Below are 27,630 nucleotides of genomic sequence, written 5' to 3'. Positions count from 1 at the left end.
ACGGGAGACACGAGGAGCATCGGGGGAGATAGGTGAGTATTGGGGGGCTACCTGGGACCCCTTTTCTCTGTCCTCCGATGTGCGATCACATCGGAGGACAGAGAAATTAAAAAGAGATCGCGTTTTTTTTTGCGATCGCCGGTAAACGGTTAATTACCGGCGATCGCAAATGCGGGGTCGGTTAAAAACCGCCCGAATCATGTTCTCTGGGGTCTCGGCTACCCCCGGCAGCCGAGACCCCGGAGAAAATCCGACTCTGGGGGGCGCTATTCACTTTTTCCACAGCGCCGTTAATTAACGGCGCTGTGGTTTAAGTACCCTTAGCGGCCGCCGTTAAAAGGCGTATCGGCGGTCGCTAAGGGGTTAAACATGACAGGGCACACCTGTGAAGTGAAAACCATTCCCGGTGACTACCTCTTGAAGCTCATTAAGGGAATGCCAAGAGTGTGCAAAGCAGTTATCAAAGCAAAAGGTGGCTACTTCGAAGAACCTAGAATATAAGACATTTTCAGTTGTTTCACACTTTTTTAAGTATATAATTACACATGTGTTAATTCATAGTTTTGATGCCTTCAGTGTGAATTTGCAATTTTCATAGTCATGAAAATACAGAAAAATCTTTAAATGAGGTGTGTCCAAATATATATATATAACATGTGTCTATATGAGTCTATGTGTCTGTATATATGTATATATAATGTCTAAGGGTCACTTCCGTCTTTCTGTCTGTCCTTCTTTCTGTTAGTTATTCATTCGCTGATTGGTCTCGCCAGCTGCCTGGTCGCGGCAGCCATGACAATCAGCGACGGGCACAGTCAGGAAGAAAATGGCCGCTCCTTACTCCCCGCAGTCAGTGCCTGTCGCCCGCATACTCCCCTCCAGTCACCGCTAACACAGGGTTAATGCCAGCGGTAACGGACCACGTTATGCCGCGGGTAACGCACTCCGTTACCGCCGCTATTAACCCTGTGTGTTCCTAACTTTTTACTATTGACGCTGCCTATGCGGCATCAATAGTAAAAAATGTAATGTTAAAAATAATTTAAAAAAAAATAAACCTGCTATACTCACCCTCCGTAGTCCGCTGAGCAACTCCCGCCGGCCGCCATCTTCCGCTGCAGTTTCCGGTGGCAAAGATGGTATGGCAGAAGGACCTGCCATGACGTCATGGTCATGTGACCGCGATGTCATCACAGGCCCTGTGCGCCTGCGCTAGAAAGACCTGCCATGACGTCACGGTCATGTGACCGCGACGTCATCACAGGTCCTGAGCTCTGATACCAACCCTGGGACAGCAAGCTGCCGTTGACTACAAGGGGTCTTCGGAAAGGTGAGTATATGTTTATTTTTTATTTTTTCACCTGTGACATACCTGGCTGGGCAATATACTACGTGGCTCTGTGCTGTATACTACGTCGCTGGGCAATGTACTACGTGACTGGGCAATGTACTGCGTGGACTGGGCAATGTACTGCGTGGACATGCATATTCTATAATACCCGGGTATTCTTGAATATGTAGGTAGTGTATAGCACAGGCTACGTACTATATTGCACAGTGACGTAGTGTATAACATAACCGGCGTAGTATATAGCAGACCTACGTAGTATATGGCAATGTGGGCACTATATGCGTGCTTAAAAAAGACTTAAAATAAAAAATAAACATATACTCACCTTCCGAAGGCCCCTTGAAGTCCTGGCTCCTGTGTTCAGTGCACACGGCAGCTTCCAGTCGCAGGGTTGGTATGCGCGCAGGACCTGTGATGACGTCAGTCACATGACCGTGACGTCATGGCAGGTCCTTCTCGCATAGCATCCTTGGCACCGGAACCTGCCGCTTGCACTGCTGAGGACAGGGCGCGACTTCGGAGGGTGAGAATAACCTTTTTTTTTTTTTTTTTTTTTTATTATTATTATTTGGCACATTATATCTTTTTACTATTGATGCTGCAAATGCTGCATTCAGGTTTATATAGCTTAGAGCTGGAAAATCTGCATGATATGATTAAAGTGCTCTTCTAATAATTGTCACGCAAGGTATACTGTGGTTTTTCAGTGCTTAGAACGTGTTCAAAGCATCAGATGTTCTAGTCACCAAAGGGGGCTTAGAAAAACAGTGTGAAATACCGTATTTTGCTATTTATAAGATGCATTGGATTAGAAGACGCACCCCAAATTTTGAGGAGGAAAATAGGAAGAAAAAAACTTTAATAAAATGGTGGTGTTTCTTACAATCAATGCGTCTTATTGCTTACCGGGGATGGTGGCTGTGGTGAAGCAGGGTCGCTGCTGGCGGAGGCAGGAATGTGGCGATGCTGTGGACCCCAGACTGGGGGGAGAAGGGGTGTTTGGATGTGTGACGCTGCGGGTGTTCGGTGGTGCAGGGGCTCCATCGACATTTTGTAAAAGCCCGGGACTGCCACACTCTCATGGTTTACATTGCGGTGGACTCTAGGAAAATGGCTGCCAGGGGCGGCGCATTGCGCAGATGGAGATCTTGGTGCGGAGATCTAATCTCCTGAGATCTTGGTGCGGAGATCTCCACCTGTGCATACATCCATTTTCCCTGAGTCCACCGCCATGTAAACCATGAAAGTGCGGCGGTCCCGGGCTTTTACAAAATGTCGATGGAGCCCCCGCCACCACCGAACACCCGCAGTGTCGCACATCCGAACACCCCTTTCTCAGTCTGGGATCCGCAGCATCACCCCACTCCTGCCTCCGCCAGCAGCGACCCTAGGACCCTGCCTTACCACGTCCGGTACGGTATACTCGATTTATAAGATGCCCCCCCAAATTCGGACGGGAAAATGTGCATCTTATAATCCGAAAAATACGGTAAAAAGTTTTAAATAATGAAGCAAAAATTGTCACACCACTTTTCCCCCTTTAAAAAAAATAAACGTTTTTAGTGTTACTGTGTATGTAAAAGTCTGTCAGAATATAAAGGTAACTGACGTATACTGTAAAGGCTGTAAAAAGAAAAAAAATTGAATTCATTCTTTCATCATAGTAACATAGTAACATAGTAACATAGTTAGTAAGGCCGAAAAAAGACATTTGTCCATCCAGTTCAGCCTATATTCCATCATAATAAATCCCCAGATCTACGTCCTTCTACAGAACCTAATAATTGTATGATACAATATTGTTCTGCTCCAGGAAGACATCCAGGCCTCTCTTGAACCCCTCGACTGAGTTCGCCATCACCACCTCCTCAGGCAAGCAATTCCAGATTCTCACTGCCCTAACAGTAAAGAATCCTCTTCTATGTTGGTGGAAAAACCTTCTCTCCTCCAGACGCAAAGAATGCCCCCTTGTGCCCGTCACCTTCCTTGGTATAAACAGATCCTCAGCGAGATATTTGTATTGTCCCCTTATATACTTATACATGGTTATTAGATCGCCCCTCAGTCGTCTTTTTTCTAGACTAAATAATCCTAATTTCGCTAATCTATCTGGGTATTGTAGTTCTCCCATCCCCTTTATTAATTTTGTTGCCCTCCTTTGTACTCTCTCTAGTTCCATTATATCCTTCCTGAGCACCGGTGCCCAAAACTGGACACAGTACTCCATGTGCGGTCTAACTAGGGATTTGTACAGAGGCAGTATAATGCTCTCATCATGTGTATCCAGACCTCTTTTAATGCACCCCATGATCCTGTTTGCCTTGGCAGCTGCTGCCTGGCACTGGCTGCTCCAGGTAAGTTTATCATTAACTAGGATCCCCAAGTCCTTCTCCCTGTCAGATTTACCCAGTGGTTTCCCGTTCAGTGTGTAATGGTGATATTGATTCCCTCTTCCCATGTGTATAACCTTACATTTATCATTGTTAAACCTCATCTGCCACCTTTCAGCCCAAGTTTCCAACTTATCCAGATCCATCTGTAGCAGAATACTATCTTCTCTTGTATTAACTGCTTTACATAGTTTTGTATCATCTGCAAATATCGATATTTTACTGTGTAAACCTTCTACCAGATCATTAATGAATATGTTGAAGAGAACAGGTCCCAATACTGACCCCTGCGGTACCCCACTGGTCACAGCGACCCAGTTAGAGACTATACCATTTATAACCACCCTCTGCTTTCTATCACTAAGCCAGTTACTAACCCATTTACACACATTTTCCCCCAGACCAAGCATTCTCATTTTGTGTACCAACCTCTTCTGCCTTCAAAACATTAAAGACACAATAATCAGCAATCGAAACACCATGTGCCCCAAATTAGTACCTATAAAATCCTCATCTCATATGCAAAAAGCATTCGGAGAACTGCTAGATCTGCAGCAGAAAAATCAGGGATTTTATTAATATCATAGCAAGCAGCTCAGTAAGAGACACATCAATGCAATCAGTGTCCCTGCTCAGATTGGGTAGCCGACACCTGGTGACGCACTCCCTTTAATATGATTGTCCCACAGCTTTGATTCCTTCATACTGTTAGCTGGTCTTAGCCCTTTGTCTCTAAGAATAGAAAGCGAGCAGAATGGGGCAACTAACAGCTATCCATCAAAGCTGTCCTGTTTCAGGAAGCCTGCTGCTGATGAGTCTGAGCGCTGCCCTGCTATAACTGAGGACATTGATTGCCCACGACCTCTGTGCTCCTCATAGCTGGGACATCCGCTCACATTCGCTAAGTTCACAATTCATGGGAGTATAGATTATACCGATAAAGGGGTTTACAGGATGTGATTGTCTGCATGTAGATTTTTAGAACAAACAAGCAGTTGTTTTTGTACTTTTTCTTTGGATGTGAATGGCAAAGGAAGCAGGATCTAGCTGAACTCAATATAGGCTACATGGAGAAAAGGATTTAGATAATAAATCCGCTTTCATGTAGATCTTAAAGAGGACCTAGTGGCTGCAGACTTGTAGTTTAAGACCGGACAACCCCTTGAAGTTGATGGCCTCCTTTTAGTGCTTACCTCACTGCTCTCACAACTGCAGACAGCAAAATGTTCTGGTGCATGGACAAAATATCCGCTCCGTCTTCTGTGCCTTTATGTTCCCCTGCCAAGTGTCTCATAAAAGCCAGGGTCACGAGTGTATAAATCGGATGAGTGCTATCGTTTTTTCTTTCTGTCGGATGGTTCTGAAACCACGGTCGTTCAATGGGGCAGTGCTGATGACAGATTTTTTTTATTTTTTTCTGACAAGATCAGTCTGAAAATCACAGTATACTGACATTCAACTCTGGAAATGGAAGACGCTCACCCATTCAAGTCTATAGGTGCATAGAAACATCGGACTTCACTTGGATGACATCTGAGTGCAGTCTGATGTCCATAGTCATACAATGAAAGAAATATCTTCACATCCGAGAGAATCTGATCGTACTTTGCTGACTCTGAGCAAACTTTATTCAGAGTGCCATTAGCATAATCAACCTGATTCTCTCAGATGAGAGAATCTACAGTCGTGTGACCCTGACCTAACGGATTGACCTTCATACAGATTGATAGGCATCCCTTACCCTGAGCAATAGAAACCAGAGGGTGAATCCAGACATGCAGCAGTTAACCTCTCCCTGCAATTATTTTGAAAAAAGAAAAGCTCTGGGTCTGAGCTAATGAGATTGGCAGATAAGAATGTTCAGGGCATATGGAAGAGGAAATTGTAAATGTTACATGTCAGTATCGTGTCTGCATGCTTTGTATTAATGAACAGAACGAGCAAATATAAGACCCTTGGTAGTACATCTTAGCAGAGAATCCTGCTTCTTTCTCCACTGATAAACCACTTCTTCACCTCCACACTTCCTCCTGAACTCACTATCCACTCTAAGGCTATGTGCACACGTTGTGGATTAGGCTTCAGAATTTCTGGTGCGGATTCTGCCTCTCATGGCAGAAAACGCACCTGCGGATTTGTCGCGTTTTTTGTGCGTTTTTGGCTTGCTGCGGTTTTCTTGCGGATTTGCTGCGTTTTTTTACCCCTGCGGTTTTCTATAATGGAATGGGTACAAAAACGCTGCAGATTCACAAAAAAGTGACATGCTACTTCTTTTAAACAGCAGCATTTCCGCAGCGGATTTTCCGCAAAGTGTGCACAGCATTTTTTTTTTTTTTTTTCTCATTGATTTACATTGTACTGTAAATTAATTGTGGATCTGCAGCATTTCTGCACCTCAAAAAACGCTGCGGATCCGCAGAGAATCCGCAACGTGTGCACATACCCTAAGGCTGGAATCATGCTCTTGACACTCAGCTCAAACTCTGCTGCGAGCGTGTGACGAGTGTCAGAACTCCAATTGTTTCACATGAGAAAATGGCAGCACAGCTGCAGAGGAGAAGGAGAAAGTAATTTCTCCATCTCCTCCATTGCCGACGTCCGTGGGAATCGCACTGCAGTCGGCTGAGTATGGGTGCGATCCGATACATGCTGCCATTGTTTTCACATGCCGAATCGGCGTGAAAAAGTAAATATTCAGTGTCCCATACCTTAACATTAGGCCAAGTGAAATCTGATTTTGATTATTTATTTTTTAATCTGATTGCACTCATCCGATATCTTTGCTTATTGGAGCGAGCCCTAAGAGTACATGCGCACACAGGCCCTTATTCATGACGACCAGTGATGTTCACGCCAGTCTCAATGAACAGGTGTGTTGGCGATAGATGCTTCTCATTTATTAGAAGGCACATGCCCTTTAATCAATAAGGAACGCCTGACAAGTGGCATTCACCTCCAGAAATCTTACTTCGGACCGTGACATGAGTAAGGTTGCTGGCATAGGGTATGCTACAGCTTGTCATAATTTAGACAAGCCGTGATGTCCCTCACCTTTCCAATCCCAGGACCACCCATTTTGGCAAAGCTGGGAGAAACTGTTGTGAAAGGCCAAAAGTTGAAGAAAGAAATTGCAGCTATGAGTTGCATAAATATCTTGCAACTTTTCAAAGAAATTTACACCAGAAAATTGCTTTGATTAATCAGGATCTTAGTCTGTTTGCAGAGTTTTTGAAAACGAAACTGAGCAGAACCTCAAAGCTTTTTTTAGAAGGATTTAAAGGGTTTCGGTTTCATAAACGCCTTTTAAAAAATGTAATCACTCAGTGTGCACATACCCTAAGAAACGGCTGAAATCTGCCTTGGTGAAATCTAGATGTACTGCCATCTCATTGAGGTGTCTGTTTACACCTATTACACTCTCTTTACGGTGTGGAGGAGGGTGTTTTACATCACTCCCTAGTGCTGGATTCACAGCTACACTGTTCACTACTGCTGTATAACATCCTGTCGTATGATTTCTTAAGAACTAGTATTTTAACTTATGATTGATTACCTGTAGTTACATATATTTCCATTATGTCCTTTCTGTGATTTGATCCATACAGTCCCCATGACAATAGTGATGTGTGCAAAAATCAGAAGATCTCTGTAGTGTTTCAGGTTTTGGACCTGAAGCTAATTTCTATAGAAAGTTGCATAGCTTGTCATAGCTTGTCCATGTGAAGATGTAGCGAAGCTCTGACTACCACTTCTCATATATCCTAAGGCTACTTTCACACTAGCGTTTTTTTTTTTCAATACGTCGCAATGCATCGTTTATGGGAAAAAACACATCCTGCAAAGTTGTCTCCAAGATGCGTTTTTGCCCATAGACTAACATTAGCGACGCATTGACACATGTCGCAACCGTCGTTCGACGGTTGTGGCGGATCGCCGGGAGCAAAAAACGTTACATGTAATGTTTTTTGCTGCCGACGGTCCGCCATTTCCGACCGACAATGCGCGGCTGGAACTCCGCCCCCACCTCCCCGCACCTCACAATGGGGCAGCGGATGCGCTGGAAAAATGCATCCGCCCCCGTTGTGCGGCGCATTCACTGCTAGCGTCGGTATGTCAGCCCGACGCACTGCGACGAGGCAGAGTCCGACGCTAGTGTGAAAGTAGCCTAAGTGAGGTATTGAAAGATATCGGCACCAAAAAAGTAACATAATAACTGAATGTTGGTACATTGACATTTTATTACAAAACATTTTCTTATATCACCGGTCCCTACAAAGCATTAATAAGGAAGGAGTCAGATTTGTCTACATTTGGTTCATATAGGATTATTATTCTTGCATATTTATTTATTATTTTTTTTTTAATAAAGTTTAAAGGGAACCTGTCACCAGAATAAATGCTATTAAACTGCAGATTAACCCCACATCTGCAGGTTAATAGCATTTTTTCTGATGTCGGGTTCTCTTTAACTTTTAACATTTTTAATTTAGGAGGGTTGTAGTGAAGCTGTATTTCTTGAAAAATGATCAGTTTTGAGCTTTATATTTTGCTTTGTGTTTACAGAGTCCATATAGTTTACATGAAACAGAAGAATCCCTTGACTTACCAGAGTATGAACTTGGGTCTGTAAACCAAGAACCAAGTAAGATGTTCATTGTGCGTGCTAGAGGACTGCCATGGTCGTGCACGGCAGAAGACGTGCTCAATTTTTTCTCTGGTATGTTTGGGGAATGTAAAACCATTGTCTTAAAGGGATGTCTTACATGGGTTCTCCAAGTCTGTAAAAAAAAAAAAAAAATTTTTATATTCATGCATGTTATTCTAGTACAGGATGGTATGCCATCCAGAAAGTATGGGGCATAGCCAGGGTGCAGATGAATACTAGGAGCATTGCTTTGCATCCTAGCATGAAAACCGTTTGCACGTTGGCCTCAATTCATCAAGACGGGTGTTTTGTAAACCATTGATGATGAACTCATTGAGACGTCAGCCTCTTCATGAATTTAGCACACTTTTCAGCTGTTGTGCGCCATACAAGAAATATATTAGTCCCATCTGTTTTGTTTTATGCTGCGCAAAAGTATTCTCTAGAATTCTGTTTCTATTGTTTTTCAGGTTGCAATGTACAGAGTGGCACAGAAGGGGTGCACTTCATATTTAATAGGGATGGAAAACCACGAGGAGATGCAGTCATTGAGTTTGAGACCGCAGATGACTTGGTAAAAGCATTAGAGCAGCACAAGAAATACTTGGGACAGCGCTATGTAGAAGGTAAGAAATGTGTACTACTCCATGTCACTGTGCTAGAGTGAGGTTATAAAAGCCTAAAGACATTGTTTGATCTATAAACCTCCAAAAATATCAGGAGTTTAACAGCCAGAGTAAAAGTGAAATAAATATTGAGGGGAAAAAATAAAGGTAAAAGGAGAATGTCAAACAGAGGCTGAGACCCCACACAGAGCCATTGACAATGTAATAATAGTTACATAGGAGAAATACAGCTCTGGCAAAAATTAAGACACTGCTGCAAAATGTTCAGTGTCTGATTTTTCTCCTTATAGGTATATTTTTCTTTTATTCTATAAACTTCTGATATGTCTCCGATTTTCCAAGCAATACATTTTTTTTTTCTGACAAAGAAAAATGGTCAAAAAAAACCCCAGTGCTTTCAGTCCTCAAATAATGCAAAGAAAACAAGTTCATAAACATTTAGAAACAACAATACTAATGTTTTAACTCGGGAGGAGTTCAGAAATCAATATTTTGTGGAATAACCATGATTTTTAATCACAGATTTCATGCGCCTTGGCATGCTTTCCACCAGTCTTTCATATTGCCTTTGGCTCAAAAATGTAAGCAGTTCTTCTTTGTTTGATGGCTTGTGACTATCAATCATCCTCTTGAATACCGTATATACTAGAGCAGGGGTGTCAAACTGCATTCCACGAGGGCTGCAAACAGGTCATGTTTTCAGGATTTCCTTGTACTGCACAGGTGATAATTTAATCACCAACTCATTATTTGTGTAGGTGATCAAATTATCACCTGTGCAGTACAAGGAAATCCTGAAAACATGACCTGTTTGCAGCCCTCGAGGAATGCAGTTTGACACCCCTATACTATAGTATAAGCAGACCCGAGTATAAGCAGAGACCCCTAATTTTGCCACAAAAACTGGGAAAACTTATTGACTCGAGTATAAGCCTAGGGTGGGAAACGCAGCAGCTACTGGTAAATTGCAAAAATAAAAATAGATACCAATAAAAGTAAAATTGATTGAGACATCAGTAGTTTAAGGCTGTGTGCACACGTTGCTGATTTCTAGCGTTTTTTTAGCGTTTTTTCCCGATAAAGCTATAAAACCGCAAAAAAACAGCATACATTATGCATCCCATCATTTTTAATGAATTCCACAATTTTTGTGCACATGATGCGTTTTTTTCCGCGAAAAAAACGCATCGCGGTAAAAAACACAGCGTGTTCATTAATTTTGTGGATTTCCCACTATATAATGCATTGGGAAATGTCTGGAAAAATCCGCTTAAAAAAAAAAAACGCGGTAAAAATGCGCAAAAAACGCATGCAGATTTCTTGCAGAAAATCTCTGGATTTTCTCAGGAAATTTCTGCAATAAATCCTGAACGTGTGCACATAGCCTAAGTGTTTTTGAATATCCATATTCAATCAGGAGCCCCATTTAATGCTCCATAAAGTTCATGATGGGCCCCATAAGATGCTCCATATTAAAATATGCCCCATATAATGCTGCATAAAAGGTTAATGATGGCCCCATAAGATGCTCCATAGAATATTATGCCCAATATGCTGCTGAGATAGGCAGAGGGCGCACACTAAACACGTCATCGCGCCCTCTGACCTGAACATCACAGCCAGAGGACGCGGAAGACTGAGCACGGCGGTGGAATGGGGACAGGTGAATATCGCATGGCTCACCCTCCCCGTTATACTCACCCCCTCCTGACGCAGTCCCTGCTTCTCCGATGCTATGGTCTCTGGCACCGACAGCTTGTTCCTGTGTTCAGCTGTCACATGGTACCGCTCATTAAAGTAATGAATATGAGCTCCACCCCTATGGGAGCGGAATCGCGTCCATATTTATTACTTTAATCCGCGGTACCAAGCTGCTGGCGCAAAAGACCATAGCATCGGAGAAGCAGAGACCGCCCCGGGAGCAGGTGAGTATGATGTGACAGCCGCTGATCTCCCTGGGACAATGACTTCAGTTTAAGCTGAGAGGGGCACTTTTTAGCCTTAAAAAAGGGCTGAAAATCTCGGCTTATACTGAAGTATATACGGTACATTCCAGAGGTTTCCAATGGGGTTCAGGTCTGGAGATTGGGCTGCCCATGACAGGGTTTTGATGTGGTGGTCTCTTTAATTTCTGCCAGATAGATAGATCATTAGATATCACAAATAGTATAATGATAAATCTTCAGAATTAGAAGAGCCAAATGGCAAATTCCTTAGTCAGAAAAAGATAACATCCAAATTATTACATAAAAAAATAGATTGCTGCGCCAAGTGTCAGATAAAGTAAGCTGTGGCAAAGTCCTGCAGTAATATGGACAAACCAGGAGCACCATAGTGTAAAGAGAAATGATCATACTAATTAGGAGACTAAGGATAAAGTGCTGGATGGAATAAAGGATAAGTGAGGTCAGAGAGGGCAAAAACTTGTGTGGAAGTCAAGCTCACATGCGATTCGTGTACAGCTTTTTCAGATGGTAACGATTACCTTGTCAGGGGCTCCTTGTGTGGTCTCAGCCTCTGACATTCTCCTTTTACCTTCTTTTTTTTTTTTTTTCATATATCTTGTATTTCTTTTCTAATAAAGATTCCGTTTTACTCTGGCTGTTATAGTCCTGATATTTTTGTAGGTTTTCTGTTCCCCTCAGGAGAGCCTTTCTAATATATAGTCCAATATTATTGTTTTATCAAAGCTTTTATTTGATACCATTTTTCTATTTAAGGTTCCTGTTTTGTGTTTTTTTTTTTTTTTCTTTACTTTTTTTTTTTTTTTATTTGGTTCTAAATTGGATTCTTGTCTTGCAGTGTTTGAAATGAGCCATAAAGATGCAGAGTCGTTGCTGCAAAGACTGCAAGCTCCTATGTCGCCCACTGCATCCTCCTCAGTGTCTCAAACTGCACAGTCAGTGGCTGGTACCCCAAGTGATGGTACTGTGCGCCTCCGTGGTCTTCCATATAGCTGTAGTGAACAAGATATTGTCAATTTCTTTTCAGGTAATTATTATATTATATTATATTCCTATATTTATTTTTTTTTTTATTTTTTTTTTTGTAAAATTTTGTTCTAAAAAGCATCATTGTGACACATCTAAATATATAATTGTTTAAGGGTCTGTTTGTCTGTAACCGAAATCCCACGTCGCTGATTGGTCGCACCCGGCCGGTCTCGACCAATCAGCGTTCATAAATAAACTACATACATATACTAGAACGAGAATAACATGAAGGGCAGTCTGTGAGGGCGAGAATAACATGGAGGACAAACAGTGTGAGGGAGAGAATAACATGGAGGATAGTCTGTGAGGGAGAGACTAACATGAAGGGCAGTCTGTGAGGGCGAGAATAACATGGAGGACAAACAGTGTGAGGGAGAGAATAACATGGAGGATAGTCTGTGAGGGAGAGAATAACATGAAGGACAGTCTGTGAAAGAGAGAATAACTTGGAGGACAGTCTGAGGGAGAAAATAACATGGAGGACAGTGTGAGGGAGAGAATAACATGGAGGACAGTCTGTGAGGGAGAGAATGATATGGGGGACAGTCTGTGAGGGAGAGAATAACATGGGGGACAGTCTGTGAGGGAGAGAATAAAAATGTTCCCTGTTTTTAAGTTTATAATATGGTAAAATAAATGGTGTCTTTGAAAACTATAAGTCATCCTGTAGAAAACAAGCTGTCATATAGCGATAGATGGCGAAAAAAGTTTTGACTCTTAAAATAAAGACAGGAAAAAAACAATGGCAGTGTGTCCAATGGGTTAAAACATAAATGTAAGCACCAATGTTTATATGAATACTAGATGGTGGCCCGATTCTAACGCATCAGGTATCTACTATGTAATTGTCTAAGGGTCACTTCTGTCTTTCTGTCCTTCTGTCTGTCACGGATATTCATTGGTCGCGGCCTCTGTCTGTCATGGAAATCCAAGTCGCTGATTGGTCGTGGCTGTTTTGCCGCGACCAATCAGCGACGGGCACAGTCCGGAAGAAAATGGCTGCTCCTTACTCCCCGCAGTCAGTGCCCGGCGCCCGCATACTCCCCTCTGGTCACCGCTCACACAGGGTTAATGCCGGCGGTAACGGACCGCGTTATGCCGCGGGTAACGCACTCCATAACTGCTGCTTTTAACCCTGTGTGTCCCCAACTTTTCTCCTTCGCCTCATTGGGGGACACAGACCGCTAACTTTTCTTGTATCACTCAGTGTCGGCCTCCTAGTGGCAGCAGCATACACCACGGTCTGTGTCCCCCAATGAATGGCTCGGAGAAAAGGATTTTACGTTGAGTACACAAAAATACCTATTTTACTATTGATGCTGCCTATGCGGCATCAATAGTAAAAAAAAATGTAATGTTAAAAATAATAAAAAAAACAAAACCTGCTATTCTCACCCTCCGTAGTCCGACGAGCCGCTCGTGCCGGCCGCCATCTTCCGTTCCCGGCGATGCATTGCGAAATTACCCAGAAGACTTAGCGGTCTCGCGAGACCGCTAAGTCAGCAGGGTAATTTCGCAATGCATCCTGGGAACGGAAGATGGCGGCAGCCATGCGCGTATCGCCGGAGCTTCGGTGGATCCCAGCGGGTGACTATTTTTTATTTTAATAATTTTTTTTAACAGGGATATGGTGCCCACACTGCTGTATACTACGTGGGCTGTGTTCGATACCGCGTGGCTGCTATATACTACAGAGGCAGTGTTATATACTATGTGGGCTGTGCAATATATTACGTGGCCACTGTTATATACTGCGTGGGCAGTGTTATATACTACATGGCTGCTATATACTGCGTGGGCTGTGCTATATATTACATGGCCAATGTTATATACTGCGTGGCCTGTGTTATATACTACGTTGTCTGTATTTTATACTGCGTGGCTGCTATATAGTGCATGGGCTGTGTTATATAGTACGTGGCCACTGTTATATATTGCGTGGCCTGTATTAACGCATCGGGTATTCTACAATATGTATGTATATAGCAGCCACATAGTATATAGCACAGGCCACGTAGTACTTGCTATATACTACATGGCTCCTATATACTACGTGGCCTGTGCTATATACTATGTGGCTGCTATATACATACATAAATACATATTCTAGAATACCCGATGCGTTAGAATCGGGCCACCATCTAGTCTACTATATAATTGTTTAATTCTGTCTGTAACAGAAATCCCGCTTTGCTGATTGGTTGCGGGCAGCTGGAGAGACCAATCAGCGACAGACGCAGTCCGGCCGCGAATTGGCCCAGGATTTGAACCACGCTTCGGTGATTAGTCGCTCCCGGCCGGCCGCGTCCAATCAGCGATATTGGCTTGTGATTTATACACCGCTTCACTGATAATGTATATATTTTACCCGGAAAATCCTGTGTATTCATTGCATTATTCTTAAATCTTCATAAATAAACTACATACATATTCTAGAATACCCGATGCGTTCGAATCGGGTCACCATCTAGTAGCTCTATAAATACAGCAGGGCACATAAAAGGCTGTTGGCTGCTGATTTTCACAGGCCTGTTTCAACCCATATCCAACATAAAACATCTGCCTTGTACTACAGCGATCGGAGCTGTGGTCACTGCTGTTAACCTCTTAAACACCTGTCAATCTCTGTCCGCTTTTCAGGCATGTGATCCAGGGGGCACCCCATTTTGTGTACCAATCGGCTTCCCATACAACAAGATCACGGGGTGTCTATGGGTTACCACGGCAGCCAGGTGCCTGCTGAAGGCCCGCCGTAGTTGCTGCCCTAATACTCCGGTGTAACCTAACTATAGTCTGTTCTTCCTATGAGATCATTTTCCCTATAAACTGCAATACTGTAAGCAAGTGTTCACAACCCTAAAGAAACTAAAGAGGATTAGAAAATAAAGTGGGGGAAAAAAGTGAAAAAAATCCCTATAATTTCAATCTGCCCTCTATTTGGTATCTCTTCATCTGTAAAATTTTGATCTGTCAAAATGTAAAATTCTTTAGGCTATTCAATAAATGCCGTTAAAAAAAAAAATCAAAACTCCTAAATTGCTATTTTTTAGTCTTCGCATTTCCCTAAAAAAAAAAGGAATAAAAAGCCATGCATACCTCCATAATGGTACCAATACCAGTCCTACGTATAGCTATTGTCAATGGTAAATTAAAGTGTTATAGCTCTTCGAAGAGGAGGAGTAAAAAAACACGTGGTGGTGTGTGTTCAATGGTCTTTTGGTTTAATGTGCATGTCTTTACAGGTCTAAGTATAGCCGAAGAAGGCATAACGTTTGTGTTTGACCAGAGGGGGCGCAAGTCAGGAGAGGCGTTTGTGCACTTTGTTTCCGACGAACATGCCGAGCAAGCGCTTTTGAGACACAAGCAAGAAATAGGCAGCAGGTAATGTGTTTTCTTTAAGGATTACATACTAGTATTGCCTATAGTGGCTGTGTTTTTTTTTTTCTATCAATTACTTAAAAGGGTTTAAACACGGGTATCTCACAGGATAAGTGATAACCATATGATCACTGGGGGTTCGAAAAAATGGGTAGCCCATGTGCGTGTCTGCCATTTCAGTTCACTTCAATGGTACAGCCTGAGACCTTTTTTGGGCACATTTGACTTTTTCAGCAATTCCTACATTTTGCTTAAAAAAAAAAAAAAAAAGTTTAGATTGTGATCATTTCATCACTCGGGTCATATCGGTGCCCCTATATCAGTAACATAGGCCTGATCACTCATTTCACACGCTGAAATGATAAACTTGGGTTGCTCCAATATGACTGAAATGCACTTTGAATTTTTTCAACGTTATTTATTCTTCTTACTACTTTTTAGGTACATTGAAATTTTTCCAAGCAGAAAAAATGAAATTCAGAATGCTCGCTTTCTGATTAGGAAGAGGAAAGGTGTTACTTTTGCTCCAACCATGAAAGAACTTTATGACCCAGACATGTCTATTAATAATGAAAATAAAGACAGACCGTGTGACTTGGTCAGTGAGAACAATCACATGAATGGTGAGATACTCTTCCCTTTCTCAATATTTGATATTTCTACAGCTGATTAAATGCACACAATCCTTTTGGCTGAGATTTACCAAGATGTTTGCATGTTAAGGGGTCTACTCAGCAGGGTCATGCAGAAGTCTCTGGACACATTCGGCAAAGTAGGTAAAGTCATATCGTCCAACTTTTATACACCTGATGAGGAACATGAAAAAGTGGTAATTTTTCCTCCTATTCCCACCGCTGCCCTGAGTATTCCATTGTTTTTTATTTTCTAATCCACCATATGGTTCTAGAGGTATGAGCCTTGTCATTTAGTGCACCTATTGCACTATTTTTTTATGGTGATTACCTAGTGAGTATTTCTCACAAGCTAATAATGCAGAGCAGTCTAAAGACACTCCCCCAGGGAATCCTGTGAGCCCCCCCCCCTTGGCAAATATTATTAAAGGGAAGGTGCCACCAGTTTTTTTTGTAGTTTGTTTTTTTGTGAACTTAAGCTTAAAATAGTAAATAAAATGTATTAATGCAATGTTTGCACTGTTTGCAAACATTTCTATATGTAAAATATTATACATTTTCTTACAAATGTGTGTGTGTGTGTATATATATATATATATATATACATACATACATACATACATACATACATACATACATACATACATACATACATACATACATACATACATACCACTAGGGGGAGTATTTTCCGTTTTAGACCTCAAGCAGCTATAGTAAGACTTACCAGCTTTACGGTTAGCTGGAAAATTGGGGCAGTAACTTCTGACATCACCATTTCCCTCCCCTTTTGGGTGGTCTAATATCCCTGGGGCAGAATGAAGAGCAGCATCACAGGGCAGCGCCATTTTGTGTGTGATTGCCCTGTAATCTGCTATCACCAGCAGTTACTGCATCAGAAACACAGCTACAGAGTTTACAAAAAAGCAGAACACAGTGGGCTCAGCAGCATGGTGGACTGGAGGAAAAGTGAAGACATGTGTTTATGTATGGAGCAGCATTATCTGAGCAGAGCTGTCTGTGACTCATCCCTCAGTAAGATAAGAAGGAGATCCAGGTCTGCAGAGAATGGCTAGGCATTGAGGAGGGAGGGGAGAGATACATTGTATGGCAGAGAGAGAGGCAGGCTGTGAATGCAGCTTACCAGAGATCACAGGGTCTGTGTGTGAGGAGGCGGAGACAGAGGAGAAGCACACAGGGACGGCAGAGTGTGAGAGCAGAGGATGTCTGCCCAGGACGTGCCTGCCTGGAGTACAGAGGAGCATGGAGATAAATCACCCGCACTCCCCATTCTCCGGTTCCAGCGAGTGCTTCTCTCCTGCGATAGAAAGTAAGTGGAGCTCGGCAGATAGCACAGGGCTATAATAAAATGGCGGCCAGTCACACCTACAGCAGTGAATTGTGCAGCCCACAGAGGCGTGCCCAGCTCACTGCTAAAGCAGCTACAATGTTAGAGATGGGGTCAGCGCCGGTCTATTATCTCCTATGTCCATGGGGTGCCGTAAAATGACTGATAGTGTCGTGAACTGCTGTGAAACCAAGATGTCAGCCCCCAGTGCCTTCTTTAAACTCATATTACACACATAATCTGTTTCACATGCATTTAAAACTTGGTTATAGCAGCATGTTATGCTACATTACAGTGATTTATTAATGATCTACAAACGCGGTACCATCCCTTTAAAAGTGGCATTAAATAAAACCCAGATCTCTGGAACTGTATGGCGGATTTGAAAAAAAAAAACCCCAAAGTGGTGAGAATAAAGTAGCAACGTAAACTGCCCACTTTTGACCTGGTGATAGGTGTTTAAGTGCTGAGAAGCAGCTTTACCCCTAATCCACTATGGTGAAATGTAATTTTTTTAGTAAAGCAAAACCTATAAGTTATACGCTACACTATAAGTTATTGAATTTGGTTCTTTCCTCCCACAGATTATGGGAAGGACGTGCCTGCGAAGGCAGCGGATACCAGTGAATTCCCAGTTGTATCACCAGTCCATGATATCCACATTCGAGGACTCCCTTTCCATGCGTCTGGGCAAGATATTGCAAATGTGAGTTAATAATATGCAGTGAAAGTCTTTAGATAATGTTACTGATAGGGTCTTATATAAATATTATAAGCATTTGGAATAAAAATGAAAAAAATCACTTTTTTTTTTCCTCCCCTAAACAGTTTTTCCACCCTGTGATGCCACTGAAGATAAATATTGAATACAGCGCAGATGCAGGAGGAACGTCTGGGGAAGCTGTAGTAAGATTTTTGACCCATGAGGATGCCGTAGCTGCCATGGCTAAAAACAGATGCCACATGCGTAAGGTTTCTACCATTCACATAACATTAGTGACTGCCTACTTTTTATGGTATAAGCACAACTTAAAATGGGCTGATACAAGCAAAGTAAATGTGCAACAAGTGCTTTAACCACTTCAGCCCCCCTCCCTAAGCCTGTTTTCACCTTCCTGACCAGGACAATTTTGAAACTTGACCATTGTCGCTTTGTGGTAATAACTCAGGAACGCTTCAACGGAATCCAGTGATTCTGAGGTTGTTTTTTGTGACACATTGTACTTCATGTTAGTGGTAAAGTGTGGTCGATGTAATTTGTGTTTATCCAAAAATTAGAAAAATAAACAACTTTTAAATTTTTAAGCCCTTAACGACCTTGGACGTTTCCATATGTCCAGGTTGGTAAGTACGTACCTACCTACCTTGGATGTATGGATGCGCCCAGGCGATTTTGTACCACAAAAGCTGTGTACCACAAAAGCTGTGCACGCGCGCTATCACCGCCGGGTGTTCAGCTGACGTCATCGCGAGGGACCGATTGTTGCCATGGTGACTTGATGTCGCCATGATGACATCCGGGTCGCCAGGGCTTGCAAGTTAGTTAAATCATGTGAAATGCGTGATCCAACTTGTCAGTACAGCACTAACCGTTATGATATGCTTAATAACTGCGATCATAGCTGTGAAAGTCCAAAAGAGGTAAAAATCACAAAAATTGTATCAAGAAATAAATATTTTTATGAATAAAAAATTAAAATGCACATATTTGGTATCTCTGCGTCCGGAACAATCTCTCCAGTGAATACCATAAAAAAGATGCCTTTTCATCATACTGCCAAACCAAAAGTGGAATAAATCTCAATAAAAAAGACAAATGTAAATATAATATAAGTGGTATAGTTGAATTCGTCATCTTGTCCCACAAAAAACAAGCTTCCATACAGCGCCACCACCAGAAAAATAAGTCATAGCTCTCAGAATAAAGCAATGCAAAAATAATTATTTTTTCTATAAAAATAGTTTTTGTGTAAAAGCGCCAAAACATAAAAGGAATATAATTGTTATATCGCTGTAATCGTGCTGACCCAAAGAATAAAGCTGCCTTATCTATTTTACCACATGTGGAATGGCATAAAAAAATCCTTAATTGCTGGTTTTTGTTCATTCTGCCTCCCAAAAATCGGAATAGAAAGCGATTTAAAAAAATGTTGGTACCAATATAAGTGTCAACTCGTCCCTCAAAAAACAAGCCCTCACATGACTCAAATATGTCGGCAGAAATCTGGAAAAATTATAGCTCTCAAAATATGGAGATGCAAAAACTTGTTTTTGAAAAAAAAAAAGCATCTTTTACGGTGTGACAGCAGCCAAAGATGACAGTGCTATAAATCTGATATCACAGTAATCACTTATTCCGCACAAGAAACTGTGTAAATAATACATAAAACCAGTTCTTCACCTGCTGTTGATTGTTCATTTTGCCTCCCAAAGATCGCAGTGTGGCTCGGCTCACATTTTATCCTGTGCTCTACTATGATTGCTTACTTCGGGGTTTCCATGTAAATCTTTGAAATACATGATTCAGATGGAATCCCCAGTGGAATATTCCCTATAAAGAGGCATTGTGGACGCCATAGGACCTGTGATCTGGCAGTGTCCGTCTTTTCAGGTGTGTGTATAAAACTGCGTTTGGCCACAGTTTTCTTTAAAGGAGGACAACCCTGAACAGAGGCCAGACGGAGTCCAGAGTAACTGATGCCTCATTTTAGTGTATGGATCCCTTTGGGGTTTCATCTGAATCACGTCCCTCAGAGATTTAGATGGAAACCCCAAAGTAAGTGCTCAGCATAGATCGCTGGATAAATGTGATCCCAAACGTTATGTAAAATGTTCCCAATAAAAGATTCAACTCAATCCACAAAAAAAGCAAGTCCTCACTCAGGTCCGTCATATGTCATCGGAAATATAGGAGGCTTCCACGTTACCTGTAATACAAAGGCTATATGGAATAGCGCTACGGCTCCTCACCCCCCAAAAGAAATCCAACTAATCCTGCACTCCCAAATCCAAATTTCACCCCTTCCTTCTGAGCCCAACAGTGTGTCTAAACCGCATGTAGCGTCCACATGTTTGGCATTTCTGTGGCAGAGAGCCTGCCTCATTTACAGGTGCGTGTCTGCAGAAACACGTACTGGACACAATGTACAGGCCCTATAATGTACGGGCACTACAATAGCACATTTGCAATTTTCACTCGGCAACATCCACTGTTGCTTGTGTCTGGAAAGTACCCATGGAGTCAAATTATCGCTTAGCCTGTAGATAAATTCCCAAAGGGCTATCATTTCCAAAATGGGGTCATTTGAGGAGGGATTCTGCTTGTTCTAGCACTTTGGGGCTCTGTATATGGAGTCAGCAAAGTATTCTAGGAAAATCTGTTCTCCAGGAGGCAATTGGCTCTCAGGTCCTCCCAAGTCTCACTGTGTGGCTAAGCAGAACTGTACAGACACATATGGGGTATTTCTACATTTTTACTCATTTCCCCTTGTGAAAATATAAAATCTGGAGCTAAAATAGAATTTTTGTAGTAAAAATGTAATTCTTTTTTTCTTGACTGTACAATGGTATAAAAACCAGCACTGTAAAATCTGCACTACATTACTGAGCTTTGCACTGTGCCTCAAAAGTAGTTTCCGATTACACGTAGGGTATTGGCGCACTCGGAGAAACTGCACAATGAATGGAGAGGCCCATTTTTTCCTATTAGCTCTTAAAAAAAATTTGGTGCTAGTAATTACATTTTTAGTGCTAAAATGTTTTCTTTCTTCTCCACTCAATGGTATAAATTTCTGTGAGGCACATGCTCCCTGCAATCCTAGATAAGTTCATGAAGAGGTGTAGTTTGTAAAATGACGTCACTTATTGTTTTTTTTTTTTTTTTTATTCTGGCATTTTTAGGGGCTCTGTGAATGTGACATGGCACCCTCAAACCATTCCAGCAAAATCTGAACTCCAATATAGCACTTTTTCCCTGCTGAGCTTTGCACTGTGTGGGTATCGAGTGTTTCTTGTTAGGAAGTTAGAAGGATTAACAGTTGACGAGTAATTTTTCATTTGTCCAAAAAAACTTACAAAATCAATTAATTTTTTTTTTTAGGGATTACATCACATTTGAAGTGACTTTGAAGGACGTATGTGACAGCAAATGCCCAAAAGTGACACCGTTTTAAAAACTGCACTACTCAAAATGCTCAAAACCACATTCAAGAAGTTTAGTAACCCTTTATGGGCTTTATCAGAATTAAAGCAATGTCAAGTTTTTCCCACAAAAATATTGCTTTAGCCCCAAATTTAACATTTTTTAAAGGACAACAAGTGAAAATAGACCAAGGCAGGTTTCAACTTTTGGAGTGCAAAATTTGCTGGCATCGATAAAGGACGCCATGTTGCTTTTACATATCCTTTAATGTGCCTAAACAGTGGAAACCCCCTCCAATTGCCCTAGCAGTGAAAATAAGACAATAATTTTTCTCACAAAAATGTTTCTTTAGCTCCAAATTTAGCATTTTCACAAGTGTAACCAAGGAATAATAATTTATTTTTATAGCGCCAACATATTCCGCAGCGCTTTACATTATAGAGGGGACCTGTACAGACAATAGACATTACAGTATAACAATAAACACATTGATCAAAACAGATACCAGGAGGAATGAGGGCCCTGCTCACAAGCTTACAATCTGAGGAAAAAGGGGAGACACGAGAGGTGGATGGTAACAATTGCTTTAGTTATTCGGACCAGCCATAGTATAAGGCTCGGGTGTTCATGTAAAGCTGCATGAACCAGTTAACAGCCTAAGTATGTAACAGTACAGACACCAAGGGCTATTAACTGCATAAAGTGTATGAGAACATGATACGAGGAACCTGATTATGGTAAAAAAACTTGAATGGGCCACACGGGGATAGTTACTGTAGATTGTGTTGAGGCGGTGGGCTAGTCTGAACAAATGCTTTTTTAGAGCATTCTTAAAACTGTGGGGATTAATCGAATTAACCTGGGTAGTGCATTCCAAAAAATTGGCGCAGCATGTGAAAACTAAAATTTACCATTTTTCCTCCCCCTTTTAGAACCTGGATACTTAGAACTGTTCCTGAATTCGTCGCCAGATGGTAAATGAGATCAGTTTTGGTCGTGTTGTTGCCCACCTCAAAAAGGTATTACTAATCCTAAAAATACTTGTGGTAATAAGAGGTTTTGTGCATTGTAAATGGGCATTAGCACTGTTTTTACTCTCTGGAGTGGCCACTAAACCTAGTGACAGAGTAGTGGAGTTCTAGTCCATACACTCTTTACACCCAGCTGCTGCCAGAGCTTGGTAACAAGTGGGTGCAGCAGGTGATGGACCTCCATCAATCTGGTAATGGTGACGCATATTAAAGATAGATCATCATTAGCATAGCAGTGGAGAAGCCCTTTAACAACCGGCATGTATGAACCTGGCATCTCTTACCAGTGTATGGGATTGTTTGCCTTTCTCTCCTTCTTTGAGATGTAATTCTATATTCGGTGATATAATTTGTATGGGTATGTGTTGTACGTATCGTTACATGGTATCATACCAATTAATTCACATCTTCATGTCTCTTTTCTTTTAGGGCATTTAAGTATCTTCTTCACCTCCTGACATTAGACTGTATAAACAACTCTATTTTCTTTTTAATGGCTGTTTAAAAGTTCAGGACTTTTATTTTAAATACGTATATATTTGTTACCTTGCTGAATGTAAGAAGATAGCCGGTACTTATTCAGCAAACACAAAGAAATTTCATGAGATTACCAACTCAAAAGTACTCATTGGCCTGAAGAAAAGCTCTCAGAAGAGTGGATGTAAATTGCGAGCCAGCAGCGTATGTTCTTGTTTCATCAAAGTGCCTAAGATAATATCCAGAAGGGAATTCCTTTTGAAACTGAAGGAAAATGATAAAGTAGAAGATATATAAACAGGCATTTAATTGTCCTGCTTTGTGCCCACATAGATATATAGACAGACACTGGTAAGTGGTACCGTGAATGGTCAGTTGTCTTATTTCCTCCTCGTGGTGGGTTCAGTCCTTGCATAGTTAATTTGCAATTGGTTCTAAATTTATGAAAACAGTTACATTTATTTGTAGTATGGGGTTGGAATACAAACTAAATAAACCAGGAAAATGATCCGTTCTTTCATCTCGTGTCTTTATTTTTTCATTTTTCTATACTAAAGCATCACATGCTACCTATTGTATCTTACCAGTTGTTCTGTTCCCTTTTTCCTGTTAGGACTTGCAAGTTCATTTTATAAAAGGTTTTGTCTAAGGTTAAAAAAATTATATACCGTATATACTCGAGTATAAGCCGACCCGAGTATAAGCCGACCCCCTAATTTTGCCACAAAAAACTGGGAAAACTTATTGACTCGAGTATAAGCCTAGGGTAGGAAATGCAGCAGCTACCGGTGAATTTCAAAAATAAAAATAGATGCTCCATACCGTTCATTATTGCCCCATAAGATGCTCCATATAAAGCTGTGCCACATATAATGCTCCATACTGTTCATTATTGCCCCATAGATGTGCCATATAAAGCTGTGCCATATAGTGCTCTGCACCGTTCATTATTGCCCCATAGATGTGCCATATAAAGCTGTGCCATATAGTGCTCTGCACCGTTCATTTTTGACCCATAGCTGTGCCATATAGTGCTCTGCACCGTTCAGTATTGTCCCATAGCTGCCATATAGTGCTCTGCGCCGTTCATTATTGCCCCAATACTGCCATATAGTGCTCTGCGCCGTTCAGTATTGCCCCATAGCTGTGCCATATAGTGCTCTGCACCGTTCATTATTGCCCCATAGCTGCCATATAGTGCTCTGCGCCGTTCATTATTGCCCCAATACTGCCATATAGTGCTCTGCGCCGTTCAGTATTGCCCCATAGCTGTGCCATAGAAAGTTGTGCCATTGCTGCTGCTGCTGCAATAAAAAAAAAACACATACTCACCTCTCTTGCTTGCAGCTCCCCAGCGTCCGGTCCCGGCGTCTCTCCGCACTGACTGATCAGGCAGAGGGCGCCGCGCACACTATATGCATCATCACGCCCTCTGACCTGCACAGTCAGAGCGGAGAGACGTCGGGAAGATGGAGCGGAGCCCGGCCTGTGGAACGGGGACAGGTGAATGACATACTTACCTGCTCCCGGCGTCCCGCTCCCTCTGCCTGTCACACGGTCTTCGGTGCCGCAGCCTCTTCCTCTATCAGCGGTCACCGGCACCGCTGATAAGAGAAATTAATATGCGGCTCCACCCCTATGGGAGGTGGAGCTGCGTATTCATTTCTCTAATGAGCGGTCCCACGTGACCGCTGAAGAGGAGAAGAACTGCAGCACCGAAGACCGTGGGACGGGCAGGGGGAGTGCCAGGATCGCCGGGACTAGGTGAGTATGCCTCAGCGCCCTCTCCCCCTCACCCGCCGACCCTGCCGCCCACCGTGACTCGAGTATAAGCCGAGAGGGGCACTTTCAGCCCAAAATTTTGGGCTGAAAATCTCGGCTTATACTCGAGTATATACGGTATATTTTTTTCCCTCATAGACACAGCCAAGTCTGGTATTGTAACTATTCTCCACTGATCTTTTTAGCCAAGTTGGTGTACTCTAGCCCCCATCCTGATAAGTCTTCCCTCCCACCTCCCCATCTTTTCCGTTCTGGTAATAACACTTATCTGTGTAAGGCCGGCGTCGCACACAACATAAACACGGGCCGTTTTTTACGGCCGAGATCTGCAGCAATGTTCCTGAATAGTATGTCATCCGTGTGCAATGCGAGGATGCAATTTTTTTTTTTTTTATGCCTTCAGTGTGGATGTAGGTGTTAAATTAAAGGATTAATTCACGGAAAAAACTGGCGCGATGGTGATAAGGAAATCATGAGGAAAAGGCAATGATGGGGGTGATGGTGATAATCACCTCCATCATTGCCTTTTTCAACATCACCCCATCATTGCCTTTTCTTTATCGCCTCTCATTGGGGGACACAGGAACCATGGGTGTATGCTGCTGCCACTATGCAAATAAAAAAGTTAGCTCCTCCTCTGCAGTGTACACCCCACCGACTGGCATTAAACTCTTCAGTTTAGCTTAGTGTCAGTAGGAGGTGGACACGGGTCTTTCATTAGACCCTTATCTACCTCAATGTGCGTCGTTTCTTTTCAGGTTTTTTCCGGAGGGATACAGGGTGAGCAGTCACACCTGTATTCCCACAATGCGGACTATGAGTACGGCGTGTACTGCCACCCCGTATCCTCATAGATCCCTCTCCAGGACCAAGATCCTAGCACAGAAGCGTGCTCAGAAGTCCGGTCCTGGCTCCATCCCCCACCCACTCGCCTACCAGAGCCTGTCGGTTGGAGGAGACGAGGACGTCCATCACAGCTCCGTGGACGTCTCATTCCCCTCAGGTTAGTAACGGCGTGGGATGTTTAGTTGAGTATTTCCCCTCCATTCCCCCGGGATCTTTTCTCCAGATGTCCCCCTGTCCTCCCTCATGGCGTTTATTTTAGAGGGATCCCAGGGACAGCCATAAGCTCTTCTTCCTTAGCGGCCGCAGTTCTCTCCCTGCAGCCGCACAGCCCCTTACAGAGTCACAGCCTAGCAGGCTGCCGCGCCGCTTCCCCCTGCGGTCTCACTGCTCGGGGGCCACAATGCATCCTGTGTCTGCACGGCGTCCTTGGCAGGATGCCGTGCCACTTACTTTCTGCGGCGCTCCGACGCCGCGATTCTCCGGCGGCGCTCCAGCGCCGCGATTTTCCGGTGGCGCTCCAGCGCCGCGATTCTCCGGCGCCGCGATTTTCCGGCGGCGCCGGTCTCTAATTTAGGTCCCGGCTTCTGCCGGGGCCTACTTCTGGCGCCGCGACCCCGCCACTTCCGCTTTCCCGGACAGCCTTGGCAGGCTGCCGCTCTTCTCAGTCCCTGCGGCGCACTGCTCCGGCGCCGCGGTTCCCTTCTCCGGCGGCGCCGGCCTCTAATTTAGGTCCCGGCTTACGCCGGGGCCTACTTCCGGTTTCTCGGCTCCTCACTTCCGGTTCTGCGGGCGGGCTTTTTCCCGCCCGACTTACTGTGCCCTGCCTACCGGCGCCCCTGCGTCTGGCTCCGCCCCCTTCCTCCTGGGACACTCGTCTGGTGTGAGCACCGCTTTGTACCGGCAGCAGCACCAGCTCTCGCAAGCGCACCCGCATCTTCTGTGGGCACAGCTCTATCTGCGCTGAATACAGCTCCTCAGGGCACTCCATCGACAAGTGGGACATCTTCCAGGACCGGGTCTGTGAGTAGCTGCACTGCAGACTGACACCGCCCTCTGCCCACTGTCCCCTAACCCACTGGCATCTTCAGGGTCCCTAAAAATGTACCTCTAAAGGGGGCCGCTCTCGTCCCCCCTACCTCTTCATCTTCTGCCTTAGTCACGTACTTTGCATGTTCGTCCTGTAACAGCAAACTTCCCTCAGGTCAGTCCTCTCCGCTGTGTCAGTCCTGCAGCAACCCGATTGTTCCCACCGCCCAGGATCCCCCGGCTGTTCCGCCCGAGAGTGATCCCCCCCCATCCCAGGCTGGGCCGCCTCTCTGTCACAATCGGTGGCCGATTTAACACTGGTATCTCAAACCCTAGTGTCCGCGCTGGATCGGTTACCCCTGCAGACCCCTGCAGTGGCCAGCGGGTCGCAGGAACCGCCGCCCGAGCCCTCCTTGATAAGCCACAAAAGGTCCAGACAGGAACGTCGGTCTGAGTCCTCTTCGCGCTCCATCTCGCCGCTCGGCCCTCCCCCGCGGTTGGTGTCCCACCGATCCTCCTCCCCTGAGTCAGGCGAGGCATTATCTGATGCGCCTTCGGAGGATACTTCGGAGCTGGATCCTAACCAAATCGCCACCATGAGTGAGACAGTCCAGAACCTCATTGGGGCAATAAACCAAACATGTGGCATCAAGGATCCCTCTACGGAACCCGCAGATCAGGCGGTTTCATTTAGACGGGCCAAACCACCTTCAAAATTTTTCGCTCCTCATCCTGAATTCGAGGAAATCGTGTCCAGAGAGAGAGAGAACCCCACTAGGCGTTTTCAGAGGGGAAAACGCCTGGGTGTGTTATATCCTTTTCCTCCAGAACTTACCGCCAATTGGACGGCCTCTCCCTCGGTGGACCCCCCCTGTTTCCAGGCTATCCACCAACACGGTGCTTCCTCTGTCCGGCGGAGCATCTCTGAAGGATTCTAACGATAGTTATAGAATCCTTCGCGAAA

The 27,630-nt window shown here is 43.5% G+C and overlaps 1 protein-coding gene across 1 annotated transcript in view; it reads left to right on the top strand.

Moving 5' to 3' along the window:
• GRSF1 (G-rich RNA sequence binding factor 1) overlaps positions 1 to 23,520 on the top strand; it is a 33,773-nt gene extending 10,253 nt beyond the window's left edge. The window contains exons 2-10 of the mRNA XM_069743410.1: positions 8,305 to 8,458; positions 8,857 to 9,012; positions 11,815 to 12,003; positions 15,248 to 15,386; positions 15,825 to 16,006; positions 17,948 to 18,069; positions 18,192 to 18,330; positions 22,437 to 22,523; positions 22,965 to 23,520. Of these exons, the coding sequence (XP_069599511.1) occupies positions 8,305 to 8,458; positions 8,857 to 9,012; positions 11,815 to 12,003; positions 15,248 to 15,386; positions 15,825 to 16,006; positions 17,948 to 18,069; positions 18,192 to 18,330; positions 22,437 to 22,486 (1,131 nt within the window). The 3' untranslated portion in view covers positions 22,487 to 22,523; positions 22,965 to 23,520. The remainder of the gene's footprint in view (positions 1 to 8,304; positions 8,459 to 8,856; positions 9,013 to 11,814; positions 12,004 to 15,247; positions 15,387 to 15,824; positions 16,007 to 17,947; positions 18,070 to 18,191; positions 18,331 to 22,436; positions 22,524 to 22,964) is intronic.
• The last annotated feature ends 4,110 nt before the right edge of the window (positions 23,521 to 27,630 follow it).

This window comes from Ranitomeya imitator, chromosome 1, assembly GCF_032444005.1.
Source record: "Ranitomeya imitator isolate aRanImi1 chromosome 1, aRanImi1.pri, whole genome shotgun sequence".
NCBI classification, from domain to species: Eukaryota; Metazoa; Chordata; class Amphibia; order Anura; family Dendrobatidae; genus Ranitomeya; species Ranitomeya imitator.
This window is presented reverse-complemented; position numbering and strand designations above follow the sequence as displayed.